The following is a 13532-nucleotide window of genomic DNA, read 5'->3' as shown; positions in this document are numbered from 1 at the left end:
ACTAATAAAAGACTAACCGCTCTGACTGTTATGCGTGGCCGGCTATCAAGCACCTGCATGTAGAGTATAACTTCTGGGTTATTGAGTTTTTCCGGGCGACACCCATATATATTGTCATATAAATAAATGTCTGTTTTGCTACTTTATCACCGATGGATAAAGCAATAGTTATTCTATACCCAGTTCTTAAAAACCTTTCCATTTGTTGTTCTTAACACCTGGTGTCTGGTAGCACTTTCCTGGGAAAAATCCCCTTTTTACGTTTTACGTTGCTGTCAGTTTGTTTGGAATAAATAGGAGAACTTTGTAGTTAGCATGAGCAGCGATAGCCACCATGGCTGAACAAAGACAAGAGCGCCACCTACAGACACTCAAACTTCATCAACAGAAAAACCAAGCTCCGCCCACACTGTTTGAGTGACAGGTGATCTCTGGGAAGTGCAGTGCAGAAACACCACAGCAATGAGGCTGAGCAGTAAAGATGCAGCCACAATTTTAAAAAAAAACTAGGCTCTCACAGATTACCACTTTAAGCGCTATGCAATCATTATCATTACAACCATAAGAAGAGGGTATATTCAGCATGGTGATGTATGCAGCTTTCATTCAATCCAAAATGTGATGAATCCTTATGCATACTATAAAAAAAAACTACTGACAGTTGTATTTAATCACTGGAGTGACTTCTCACCATTGGCTATACTGGGAACCCGAGAAAATAACATTTTAGAGACTTGAAGCTCTGCAAGTCAAATAAAAAAAAAATGAAATAAAATAAAAAAAGACTTATTTTCAGTTTCATTATTTATTAAAAAAGGAACAAAATCTGAATTGAATAACCTTGCATAATACACATATGCATGTGAAGGACAGAAAAGAGTCAGTCAGATTTCCTAGAAACAAAAAGAAAAAAGAAAAAAAAAACAAAAAAAAAAACAGTCTCAGCACAATTATATTTTCCCACTTATGTGCAGGTTTCTCCTCAGCAAGCATGAAACTTGAGTGCAACAATAAAAAGAGCAATCAGTGCACCTAGTCTCCCTCTACCAGGCAGCAGAATCTCATATATGAGAAGCCATGGAATTAGGGCTAAAACCAGAACATTTTGGTTTGTTTTCAATCGGATTAACGCTATATCGCTCGATAACTGACGATTCTTCTTTACAACAAATATAGTATGGCAAATGACACAAACTCCCTCGTGTATCAGGACTGAGGAAGTGTTTTTTTCCCATACTCATCCAGAATTTTTGTCTCGTTTAACTTTAGAAGACCGCGAAACTCATTTTCCATACTTTCCCAGGCTTTCCTGACCTGCGTAGGAACCCCGTAAGACACGCCGCTCTTTTGAAACTTAATTAAACAATGTTTCACCTCTGCATATCTTGAAAACACAACAGTATCAGTAATGCTCTAAATAAATTTAGTGCTCAATGCAGCATAGTTCCAGACAGCACCGGGGCGGAGCGACACGGGGGCGACCGCAGCCGAAAAAGTTAAGAGAAGCTGGCTTTGTGACCGGAAGATGGCCAGTTCTAATTCCTGGACTGGCTGGGGGAAAATATCAGTGAGGGAAATGAATGAGTAACACATTTCCGTCCCATAATAACTAATGTAATGAAATGCCCTTGAGCAAGGCACTGAACCTCCAACTGCTCAGTAAAAGGCTGATGTACCGGGTCTCGTGTGAATGTGTGTGTAACCCTTCCTCCCCCCTGCAGCTACTCTCCCAGGCCGCTGCTGTGAACAAGAATGTGCTGTGGGTCAGCTTGCCTGGTAAAAAAAAAAAAAAAACAAGGGCAGAATATGTGGTGAAGGGTGAATCTCTGTTGAGGTGGTGCCACAATAAAACATATTATAATTCTACAGACACAACACTTTTCCACATTATCCACATCAGAAAGATCCACATGTTCAAAACATCCTGTTCAGCGTAAACCAGTCTGGGCAGACATCGCTTCAGATTCAGAGCTTCGGTCTGGTTTTCCGAGCTTCTGAAGTTTGGGCAAAAACTCTTAAATAACCGTTCTTAACAGCAGTGAGGAAAGCAGGCTCTGGTGACGGACAACTCGTACACAATCAAACTGCAAAAACTATACATTTACCAATCTAGTGTCATCATTATCATCAAAAGAATGCCACATTATTGTCCATTAGTCTGATGAAGGCGGTTTAAATGGTGGTGTTGTTTGGGGCGGTGGTAGCCAAGAGGTCGTGGAAATGGACTTGTGACCAGAAAGTTGCCGGTGTGAATCCTAGACTGGCTAGGAAAATGTGGGCAGGGGAACTGAACGAGGAATGCTCTCCCCTCCCTCAACAGCTACCATCAAGGTGTCCATGAGCAAGGCACCTGAGCCCCGGCTGCTCGGTGGCAAACAGCCAGAGGACTGTGGTTGTACTGGGCAGCTCCTACATGTGGATGTGTGTGAATGTGAAGCAGGGCGTTGCTGAAAAAGAGCATGCATGCTCTGTCACGCTTCCCTGGATAAATAAAAGGTAAAAAAAAAAAATAAAAAAAAAAATATTCCCTCATATGTGGAATCTCTCCTCTTGGTTTGGATTGTGCCTGAGACCATTGATCGATAGAACAATTTGAAGATGAGGTCCCAAGTCAAGCGATCTTCCCTCGAACCTGTCGAACCGCGGCTAAACTGCCACTTTTTTTTTTTTTTTTTTTTTTAAACAAAAATCAAATATTTATGGTTAAGAACGGTTGTCGTGGGGAATACCCTCCGAGGGAGCCAGAAATAAAAGGAAGGAACAAAAACAACGTCAGTCATGAGTTCACAGGAGGGGATATGGAGGCAGGACGTCGCCCTTTGTTCCCCGGCTGCGAGGGGGCCGCTCTGCTGTTGTTGAGCGGAGAGATATGTGGGTGAGGGTAATCAGGCCGGCGTCCTGCTAAATGTAGAACTGGTGAAGCGCCAGCTCGTCCATGAAGGGCCGTACCAGGTTGTCTGTGGCGAAGTAGAAGACCAGGCCGAAGAAAATGGAGATGGGCAGGGCGGGAAGCGCTTTCTTGAAGATGGCGAGGAGGAGCAGGGTCAGACAGAGGCCCTGCGGGGGCAGAGATTGTCAAAACAAAACTGTGAGGAAATAGCACATCGGGAGATTGCGTCCCAAACACAATCAGCTCCACAGAAAATCGGTTTGTTACACAACTGAGCGGTTCACGTAATGTGGGTGAGATATTGCACTGAGAGGCTAGATATGAGGCTGCGGTGACTAGAGCTTAACACCAAAATAAACACTCACAATGAGGATGGCTACGAAGCAGGCGAGTGTGGTGTTCCAGTCGCCGCTGGCTGTGGCCGAGGCTTTTCCCACCAGCATGCTGTAGAAGATGAAGTCTCCGAGGCCCAGCTTTACGCCCCCTGAGAACACAGCGGGGCACCAGATTTAGGGTGGGGTCAATTCAAACACCAGATTCCCTTCTGCCCCACGCCCCTCCAACCCCCATAGAAATCTTTCCTCGACTGTAATTACTGTACAAACGAGGCTCCCACCCCGTATTTACAGGAATAGAGAAAGAGCACAGGCCCCCAAGAAGTGCAAACATGAAACCTAGCAATTGCCATGAATAATCGCCTCCTAATCCGCTATAACTAAAAACAGTCCGCTGCCAAACACATACTGGTATTCAGACAAAAACACACACACACACACACACACACACACACACACACACACACACACACACACAGACACAGACAAATTCCACAGAAAAGGGAACACATAAAACATTCACAATCCTATGTATTTTACTCTCTCAAGAGAAGAAGGAACTGAAAACTGATCATTACACACAAGTCAATCTAGGAGTTCACATAAATTTGAATCACAGGGAGGCAGGACTGGGTTTTATATTAGGGCTGTGTGGTATTGCCAAAATATCATAATGCAATATTATTCTTACATTTCATGGTATACCAATACTTGCCAGAATTTTTCCCCAATACATTTGACCCTTTATGAAAGATACACAAGAGTACTAACACAGGTTTCTCCTCCATTCAGATTATTAAAAGTAAAACTCTTCAATTGCTCTGTAGAAAACAACGTATTAGCTTCCACTATTTTCATTAGGAACATGAGAAATATTAGAAAAAAAACACAAAAATTAAAGAAAGAATATTGTTGATGAAAAAACAACTTTGCGTGAATGCATACCGGTATGAAATCACTTGAAAGTATGGTATAAATCGCCCAGCCCTACTGTATATGCAACTCTGCTGCTGTTCTGTTTGATAGTGGTTAGAGGGACCGTCCTGTAACTGGAAGGTCACAAGTTTGAACACCCAACATATTCTCTCCTGAACACCTGTCAACTCCATCTGGCTGCAAGTGTCAGCTAAAGAGCTAAAATGTAAATATGAGACGCGTATGGCGACAGAGCCGAAACGTCTGGATGCTTCTTGTGTACTCATCTCGAATATATAAAATAAATATTGAAGTATTCAACTGAACGGTCCTGAGTGAGATTGACTTTTTGGGAAATTCCTTGGGACCCTGCATTAAGAAAGTCCCTCGAGTGAGCACACTGTCTACTAATCGAATCTAAAATGTAGATATAAAATGTTCTGCTGTCGGTACTCACTCTCCTCATCGTCGTCCTCAACGGGGGGGCGAGCGGACGGCAACTGCTGGATCTCCCGCCTGGTCTCGTCGGTGGACTGGAGGGGTCCCAGCTGGTGTTCCTGCTGGCCCACCCAAGTCGGGTTGAAGCCTCCGTCGTCCTCTGTCGGGCTGGAGGGGGGCGGGGCTGCTACGGCTGCGGACAGGTGGTGAGAGTCTGACTAATCAACCGTAAACCAACAGACTATTTGGAATCAGTGTTTTAGTGAAGGTGACCGCTCCGGCCCCCCGGCTCTCCGGCTGCTGCACCCCGCTCACCTTGACTCTCTGGCTGAGGTGTCGCCGCTTCTGTCGAGTTCCTCTTGGGCCTGTCGGTGTCGGCCATGTTGACGAGCCACACCATGGTAGCTGGGAAGAGAGCGAGAGTGACAGACTCAAAAGACATTTTACACATTTTAAGATCGACTTATAAAGATATATTTGCACCTCCCAAAACTGTCTGCAGGTGCGTCGGGTGAAGGTTAAAAGATAAGTTGCAAGAACAGTGTGCAGCATTCTTTCTACTAAGATTCATTTCAAGATCGGCATCATAGAGCCACAAAGAAAAACGAAGAGGCAGTTTAAAATGCAACAAATGAAAATGCTATGCTCTTCTTTTCCTAAGGTAGGCGTGTATATCAATATATGTGCTTATCCTTTTAAACTTGGGTCTCTAAATTTTAGTCTCTTATATTCACCTTATTTTAACCCTTATTTTGCTTTATGCCTATAATAATTACTCCTTCTGTGAAGCACCTTGAGATTTCGTTGTACTTTAAAGTGTGCTATATAAATAAAATGTATTATTATTATTATTGTTATTATTATTAATAATAGCCACAAACGAAAAATAGTGTTATCAGAATGTTTTTTTCTTCAATGTTTTTCTGGTTTTCAAAAGGAAGTGAAATTGTATTATTTGGGTTTTATTGCTTCACTTCACTATAAATCAGTAGCCGTCTTACAAGAGTAGATGAGAGCTGGAAAGATGGGTTCGTTCCTTTCCTGAGCCGTCTCCACCAGGATCCTCAGAGGCCCTTTGGGACAGAGCACCGCTAACAGATCTGTGTGAGGGAAGGAACACAGAGGACAGATAAATGATGTTAGCCACCCAACAGAGGAGGCTCTCTGACAGGCCAAGACCAGCGCAACCAGACAATGATGACATCTGTGATAACGGGAGGCTGGGACTGAGTGAAAACACACTGTTCCTGGCTGCAGTTACAAGAACTAGGTGAAGTGGCGGGATAGACTAGTGGTTAGCGAACCTCTCTCGTAAACAGTCCGCAGGTTTGATCGCCACAAAAATGTGCCCATGAAGAGCCATGTGTAGGGATGGGACAATATATAGAAATTCAATATATCGCAATACAAAGATCGTATCATGGGGCGGAAAAATGAATCGTGATATTAGCTCCCATTTGATTCTGCTGCAGTAATCACAAATGAGACGGCATGCCCAACACAATTCAACAAGCTCTCCACTGAAATTCAATTCTTTACACTTTATAATGACATTTTTCAATTGTTGTTTACATTCTAGCAAGTCAGTGCCATTGCTAGAAAGATGGATGATGGATCTTTGCCTGTTCTCAAACTTTGTCCCTGCTGGCCACCATACGCTCTCTCTGACCAGAAAACAATCAAACCAAAACAATTCAATGGCGTCTTGATCAAACAGGCTGATGCTACACAAAGCGGTAGCATATGAACTTTTGAAAACTTTTCCAAAAAATGACAAATTACTGTGAAAAATGTATAGTAATTATTTTGGCCAGTAAAATTATTATTGGCAGGTCCAATTTTTTAGTTAACCAGACCTTGGCAGATGACCAAAAAGTTAATTCTGGACACTAGAATTAATCTAGAATATGTTTCTATGATTGACAACTAATCCATCTGAATTGTACCGACTGGGTTATCCCCACCCACCTGGTGTGCCAAGTAGATCAAATAGATGCTTAGGATTATCTGCAAATGCTATTTGACCCAGGCTTGCTTTACACTGGTTTCCTAAGATAAATAATCAGACCAAATGTGTCACCTGTAACTATATTTTCAGTGGGCTGTGAGAAACCGACCAACCAGTTTGTGACCAGCTCTCAGCAGCTAACAGGAAATCGGGTCCTATCTCGGCTGGCAAGGTGGTCGTCTTAAGTTCAGCTCACAACCGTCTCCCCCACATTTCCTCACAGATTTGTCTTTCCGCCCACATTTCCTTAAAACATTTGTTTGCACGTCTCAGCTCTTGAGCCACATCCTTCCTGTCAGTACACCAATGGTGATATTTGTCATTCTTTATTGCATACAACCACCAGAGGGAAAAAAATGACCACAATAAATAATAATATATCATTAAATGACCACAGTCCTAGAAAGTTGCAGTGTTTCCTTTATGCAGTAGTTGTAATAGGGAGTAATTCTGGCTGTGGTTCCACATCCGCTCCTGTTTTGTTATGCTTCTAGCAAAGGTTAAAGAGCTAACATGTTTTTCTTTGGATACTTTTTCTCTAATAAAAACAATTTTGTACATTGGGCCCAAACTTCTTTGTGTTATAAAAAGAAAGTTGGCTATATCCCATTTTTTCAAGCAATGGTGGAAGTGTTCTTTATGTTATGGCACACTACCGCTGAATGAATACAGAGGAAATACTGAATGTTGCTGCACAAATTAACATTTTCAAGAGGATGGGAGAAGATTTCAGATTTCCTCCTTAAAAGCATTCAGTCTCAGAGGTCAGAGGAAAAGGGAGAGGAGAGCGGGATTTACCGTAGACAGATATAACAGCCAGTATGAGCCAGGCGGTCCACTCTGGCAGGTACTTGATGAAGACCAGGGCCATGAGGGCGCTGATCATGATGAGGTAGGCCTGCTGGAGCCGCAGCGGTCCTTTCCAGTGAATGCAGATCATGCCCACCACTCCGAAGTTCCAGATAATCACCGTCAGGGTGATGTAGTCCATGGCCACATTGTAGGTCTTGAAAACCTCTCTGTCGGACAGAGCGGAGACGTGACATGTCAGAAACACCTGTTTAATGGTCTGACGATGCAGAGAGAAGCCCATCTATCATCATAAAAATCAGACAAGTTGGCGTTTATGGGACTCTACGGGAACCTTGGTAAGAGAGAAAAAGGCTTAAGGTGATGTTGAACTTTGGTAGTACCTTGGGTTGTAGCTTCTTGGCCATGATATAACCCCAAAATCAGCGATTCTCTGTTATCTGTTGCTCTGGAAGAGACGATTGGAGAATTGCGTTTTTTCTCTCTCCATTCGCTGCCATTGTATGGAGGAACAGGTCTGAAAATCACACTTCTAGCACATAAACGAATGCGATTTATTCTGGCAAAAAAAACCTAGTACTGTCGCTCACGTGTGGTTAAGTGAATCGCTGTCTTTATGTTTATTAAACCAAATGTAACACCGAAATCCGGTCGGAAGAATTTCTTTATGCTTTCTTTATGTTCATTAAACCTTTCAGTTTGAACAAGTGTAACACCAAAATTCTTCCGACCGGATTTCTGTGTTACATTTAATTTAATAAACACGAAGACAGCGATTCATTTAACCACACGCGAGCGATAGTACTAGTTTTTTTATGCATTGTCAGAATCTGCTTTGTTCAAATTCGTTTATGTGCTGGAAGCGTGATTTTCAGACCTGTTCCTCCATACAATGGCAATGAATGGAGAGAGAAAAAAATGCAATTCTCCAATCGTCTCTCACAGAGCACCGGAGCAACAGAAAACAGAGAATCGCCGATTTTGGGGTTATATCACGGCCAGGAAGCTACACAACCCAAGGTACTACCGAAGTTCAACATCACTTTAATATCATCACATCAGGGGAAAAGGTTGAGGGCTGCACTCACTTGAGGTAGATGTAGGAGAAGAAAAACAGCAGGAGGAGGGAGGAGAGGAACAGCCAGCCTTGGATCACCTGTGAAGACAGAGATCAAAGTCACGGGACATAATGCACAACATTGTTTCTACAAATCAGTACTTGCAAATACTTGTTAGGGTTTGTTTTAAACTGCTTAAGAGTACCAGATGGGTGGGGTTTGCCACACAGGGCGACACAATGAGTGCCAGAGAGTGTGGACAACCTGAAAATCCATTTAGTATACTTATCTGACACAATCTGAATTGTCCTGATCAGCTAAAACCCATCTGGTGCTCCAATTGGATTAAAACTAGACCAATTTGGGTTTTTGAAAACCGACAGATGATATTTTGTGCAGAACTGCCAATATTCAATAGCTTTAAAATTTGACCATTTTCATTCCAGAAAATTGAAGTTTTCAGTGTTTCCCCCAGAATTGTATTTTTGTCAGGGTGGAAAAGCCTCTGAAACACCATTCAGACCATCATGGGACACTAAAACTCTCCACTGAAACCCAAACTAACTCTTTTTAAACCAACTCTCCTAATTCTTTTAGGTGGGTTAGCAGCTTCTTGAGGCAGGTCGACCCACACCTCCTATTCAATGGCAGGGAAACTGTGAGATACGCAAGGCCTTTACATGAAGAATTGATTTACAAAAAATATAACAATTAACTAAGATAATTCAAAAGTATAAAATTTCACTGCAGGTTTTACAGCCTGCTTTTATGTAGCTGCAGTCAGGAAGCAGCCTCCATCATATCGATATCTGATGATATTTCATAAAATGTAAAAATCAGCCTGATATATATTGGTCTAACCCTAGTTAAAGCAAACACTAAACACTACTCGCCCCACGCAGTGAATGGGACTACAACACGTGTGCTACAGTGTGATATGACTAATCCCAGCATGTACCTTGTAGCAGCGGTACTTGTATAACAGCACCAGCACCAAAGTCATGACGATGATCACGCTGATCATGATGATGGCGTTCAGGATGGAGTGCAGGGCTCTCCGTGCTACTGTGTCTGTGTCTTCAGGGAACGGTGTGTAGATCCTGCGGGTTACAGGAGCATTTAAACCAAACAGCAAAGGAATCTGAATGAACCATTACAAGACTCATTCAAGACAATCAACGGAAGAAAAATATGAACGATAGATGAAAATGAAAGTCAGCCTTTCTGCCTTTTATTTCGTTATATAGCTCTTCTGTGTCCTATAATAACATTTTAGAGATGCAACGGTATTTGTTAAGTATATTGTTTGTGCACTGTGGTTTTGACCTTTGCTCTCCTTTCACCTGGTTGCTTGTAATGTTGGTGGGAATTTCAGCTTTTTCTGCAATTGCACTTAATCCAAATCACTCTGGATAAGAGCAGCAGCTAAAGGTGTAAAAATGTGATGTAAATAAACGCACTAGATTCATGAAGACGCTACTTTAATGATCTTTCATACTTATAGTTCTGCCTCGGTATTCACACTATGTACGCATGTTAAACATTGTGTTATCCCCACCTAGTGGCACTGCTGTCCTATTGCATTTCATTCAAGCACAGAAAAGCAAATGAGGTCTTTGGATCTGGCATGAGTCCCATCTCATCTCCCTGTCAATCACAATCTGCCCAATAAGGGTCATCAAACTCACAGTCTCTGCCCGTCATTCTGGGTGTAAAAGCTGACGGACTTTATGGTTGCCACGACGACCACCATGCAGAGGGTGACGGGAACGAACAGCATGATGACGTGTTTGGCCCCGTATTTCAAGGTCAGCTCCTCATCCTCATCCTCCTCGCTCTCCACCACCCGCGGAGGCTGAGCCGTGGGGGGCTGCCCGTTCTGCTCCGGCCCGCTGCCGCCGCCGCCGCCTCCTCCTCCTCCTCCACCATCACCACCTCCTCCTCCTCCTCCTCCTCCTCCACCATCCCCTCCACCTCCTGCACTTCCTGCCCCTCCCCTGGAGCGCACTGTGGTCGCCCCAGCCTCCTCTGGCTGCTGACTGGGTTCTGTCGCCTCGTTGGCCTGCTGTCGGGATGAGAGATAAAACTCAATCAAAATGATTTTATTGGCCAAATACAATTAATGTACAGGAATTTATGGGTGATATTGGTGCAAGGATATTCTGAAAACTATGACAGTAACATAAGTACAGTACGGTGCAAAAGTCACAGACCAGCCTTTTGTTTATTTAATTTCCAGTCAATCAGCCATTCGGTGCACAAAAGCCTCCAACACTAAGTATAATATCAAATCTATCAGTATTTAATTTGTCGGTAGTCCACCGAAACTCTCGCCATCAGATAGACAGAACTTAAAGCTGTCATCTTTGAGAGAAAGGGAAAAAAATCAAGCTCCACCCTTGCTTCAGATCTGAAAAAGTCTCCCAAAAAGAATGGAAGCTGTAATAAAGGCAAAGGGTGGACACACTAAATACTGAAAAATGTGATATTATATTTAGTTGTGGAGGCATCTGTGTAAGTTTTTTATGACACTGAAAAATAAATAACTTGCACTTAATAGCCGTTTTGACTGGAAATTAAATAAACGAAAGGGTGGTCTCCGACTTTTGCACAGTACTGTACATGCAAGTATACATGGTACAAAGCCTCACATTCAATACAAGGGGACAGTGCAAAACATACAGATAGTAAACTCTGGGATTACACAGAAGTTGACAAAAATCTCCTTTGGTCGAGATGCAGCCAAGCACTGCCATAACCACTGATCAACTATACTAACTTTCACAAATGCAGACTTTTCTATAAATGTTGCTGATTTCTATGTGTGAATGAGAACCAGATATTTTGAAAAATCGGCTCTGGCAATTTGCCATGTCGAGACACAGCAACATGTCTGTATAACTTCTGTATCAATATCTAGGCCATATGAGGACACTGCCATTATATTAACAGATCAACCGTGCTCGATTCAAGCATTTAATGTGTGGTATCAGTTGGCAAAAACGACTTCAAATTAGACTGATGTTAGGACAAAATGTTATCAGGCCATCCATGTTTGCATTTCAGAGCTTAAGTGGCACATTACGCACACTACTTCAGTTCCTCCGAGGATAACAACAGTGCCCTCATTCCCACTCACCCCAAGGCCCCAGCCCCTCAGGACAAAACAAAGAGGCATATCAAGGAGACTGTGAACTAAAACTGTCAGGCAGCCTGGCAAGTCGAGACATGAGGCAGCCCAGACTCACAGCAATCTCACCAGGTACACAGAAATGAAGGCAGTCATCTCCAGAGACTGTTCTGAATAGTGAATGCTGCCGCGGCTCTTTAACAAGCCACTGTACCAAATGACCTCACTGTGTGGTACTGCATTGTGTCTCAAGCCTGGGAAGAGGACCAGTGCTGGTCCCCAGGATGCCACAGAAATAGGCTATACTTTACTGCATTAACTTTAAGTCAATCAGTCACTCAAGGTGGTATGACTGAAACTACTGGTTAAAGCCCTTTATAAATTGCTATAATTTGCCATGCCAAGACATGAAGGCAATCTTTTGCAGGTCCCTAAGACCAAGAAGTCTGAGAAACATTGTTGTACTGTACATGCACTAAGACAGCAAGCTGTTATGTGGTAAACAAAACAGTCGACAAGGGCTAGTGGACTCTAACAGTGAAGCAGGACTTTGACTCTTCTGCTGGGCGTGAGAGGCCACACCTTTATTTAAGACCAAAAAGGGGACAGCAAAGTAACATACTTGCTTTCCTTGCTGACTCAGAACCTAACAAAATCAACAGCTGCCATAATTTATTTGTGTCCCACGTAACAATCATTTCTTATTGAAAATGTAATTATTCTTGAGGCTACTGCCAACACTGTCTTGGGTAAATTATCACATGTAAGGCCAAAGATAATACAGTGGAAATGACAAGTTTTACTCCACAGTGTGTGTTGTATGAAACTCACATTACATCATTACTTACTAGGCAACTGTTGATTGCTTCACCAGCCACTGAAACGGGCTGTACAAGAACTAAAATGTTAGGCAACAGTTTGGCAATGCATTTTGACTGAACTGATACAGAGCAACTGTAGCATATTCTTTTATACTGACCATATTGTTTTCAATATCCTCTGTAGTGTTCGCCATTGTTGGCCGGGCAGACACTTGTCCTCACATGCAAACCAAATTCTTTTGTCCTGATGAAAGAGAATGAGAGAACATTTTGCTTATGGCACACCAAATGTATTTTAGGAAGGCACATCAACGACAGCATGAGAAATACAAAAACAACAACTTAGAAAACACAGAACATTTACATTTACATTTAAAAAAGCTATGTTGTGATGCAACAAGTTACGATTTATATTTGATTAAACGCCACCAATGCCGCGGTCTGGGTGGTTTATGGTACCTACTAACGTTACACTCATTAATCTATATTCAACAGCAACGTTATAATCAATATATATGAAACCAAACAAGCTAACTAACTACCGTTACATAGGATGCTTTAGTAATTAACGTTCCCGTTACAGGCAACCCTACTTGTTCTGGGGATGGAAACTAGCTTACCGAATAAGGACCTAGCTTTTTGAACCATTCACTGCTGCTAAGTAGTTACAGATCAAATGCTAGAGAATTCAAAATTAGTTAACGTTGTCGTGCTGCCAAAATACTTAGTTAACGTTAGCATGTGGCTAGAAGCGACTGGGTGCTAGTTAGCTAACATTAGTAGTTGTATTCACTGGCATATTGTAGGTGGGGTGTATTTTAGCTTTAGCGCTAATATGGTTAGTTAGCCAATAATGCCAAAACGGCACACCAGCGGCCGCGTTGGGCAGCTAACTTCCATAGCTCAAATTAAATGTAGTTTCTGAATAGCGACCTAATTTGGGCGAGCCTTACCTAATGTGACTAACAGTCAATTTCCTTGATCGTTCGCTTTTATGTGGTTTCAAGTAGGTTTAAAGCCCGGGCACTTTCTCTTCTTTATTGTTCCTGTCTGCTCACAGAACATCCGGCTGCTACAGTAGCTACTTCCTGCTCACACGGATCTGGGGCGCGTTCAAGACTGAAACG

General features: G+C 42.6%; 1 protein-coding gene across 1 annotated transcript; it reads right to left on the bottom strand.

The window, feature by feature from the left end:
* Positions 1-798: 798 nt before the first annotated feature.
* Positions 799-13475, bottom strand: psen1 (presenilin 1). The gene is made up of 11 exons (XM_071912806.2): positions 13359-13475; positions 12564-12649; positions 10143-10519; positions 9413-9554; positions 8485-8552; positions 7385-7605; positions 5580-5678; positions 4894-4983; positions 4598-4771; positions 3256-3374; positions 799-3057 (listed from the first exon to the last, which is right to left on the bottom strand). Exons 2-11 carry the CDS (start codon positions 12597-12599, stop codon positions 2902-2904), a joined length of 1482 nt encoding a protein of 493 aa, XP_071768907.2. The 5' UTR covers positions 12600-12649; positions 13359-13475; the 3' UTR covers positions 799-2901.
* Positions 13476-13532: the final 57 nt, after the last annotated feature.

Source organism: Centroberyx gerrardi, chromosome 17 (assembly GCF_048128805.1).
Source record: "Centroberyx gerrardi isolate f3 chromosome 17, fCenGer3.hap1.cur.20231027, whole genome shotgun sequence".
Lineage (NCBI taxonomy): Eukaryota > Metazoa > Chordata > Actinopteri > Beryciformes > Berycidae > Centroberyx > Centroberyx gerrardi.
This window is presented reverse-complemented; position numbering and strand designations above follow the sequence as displayed.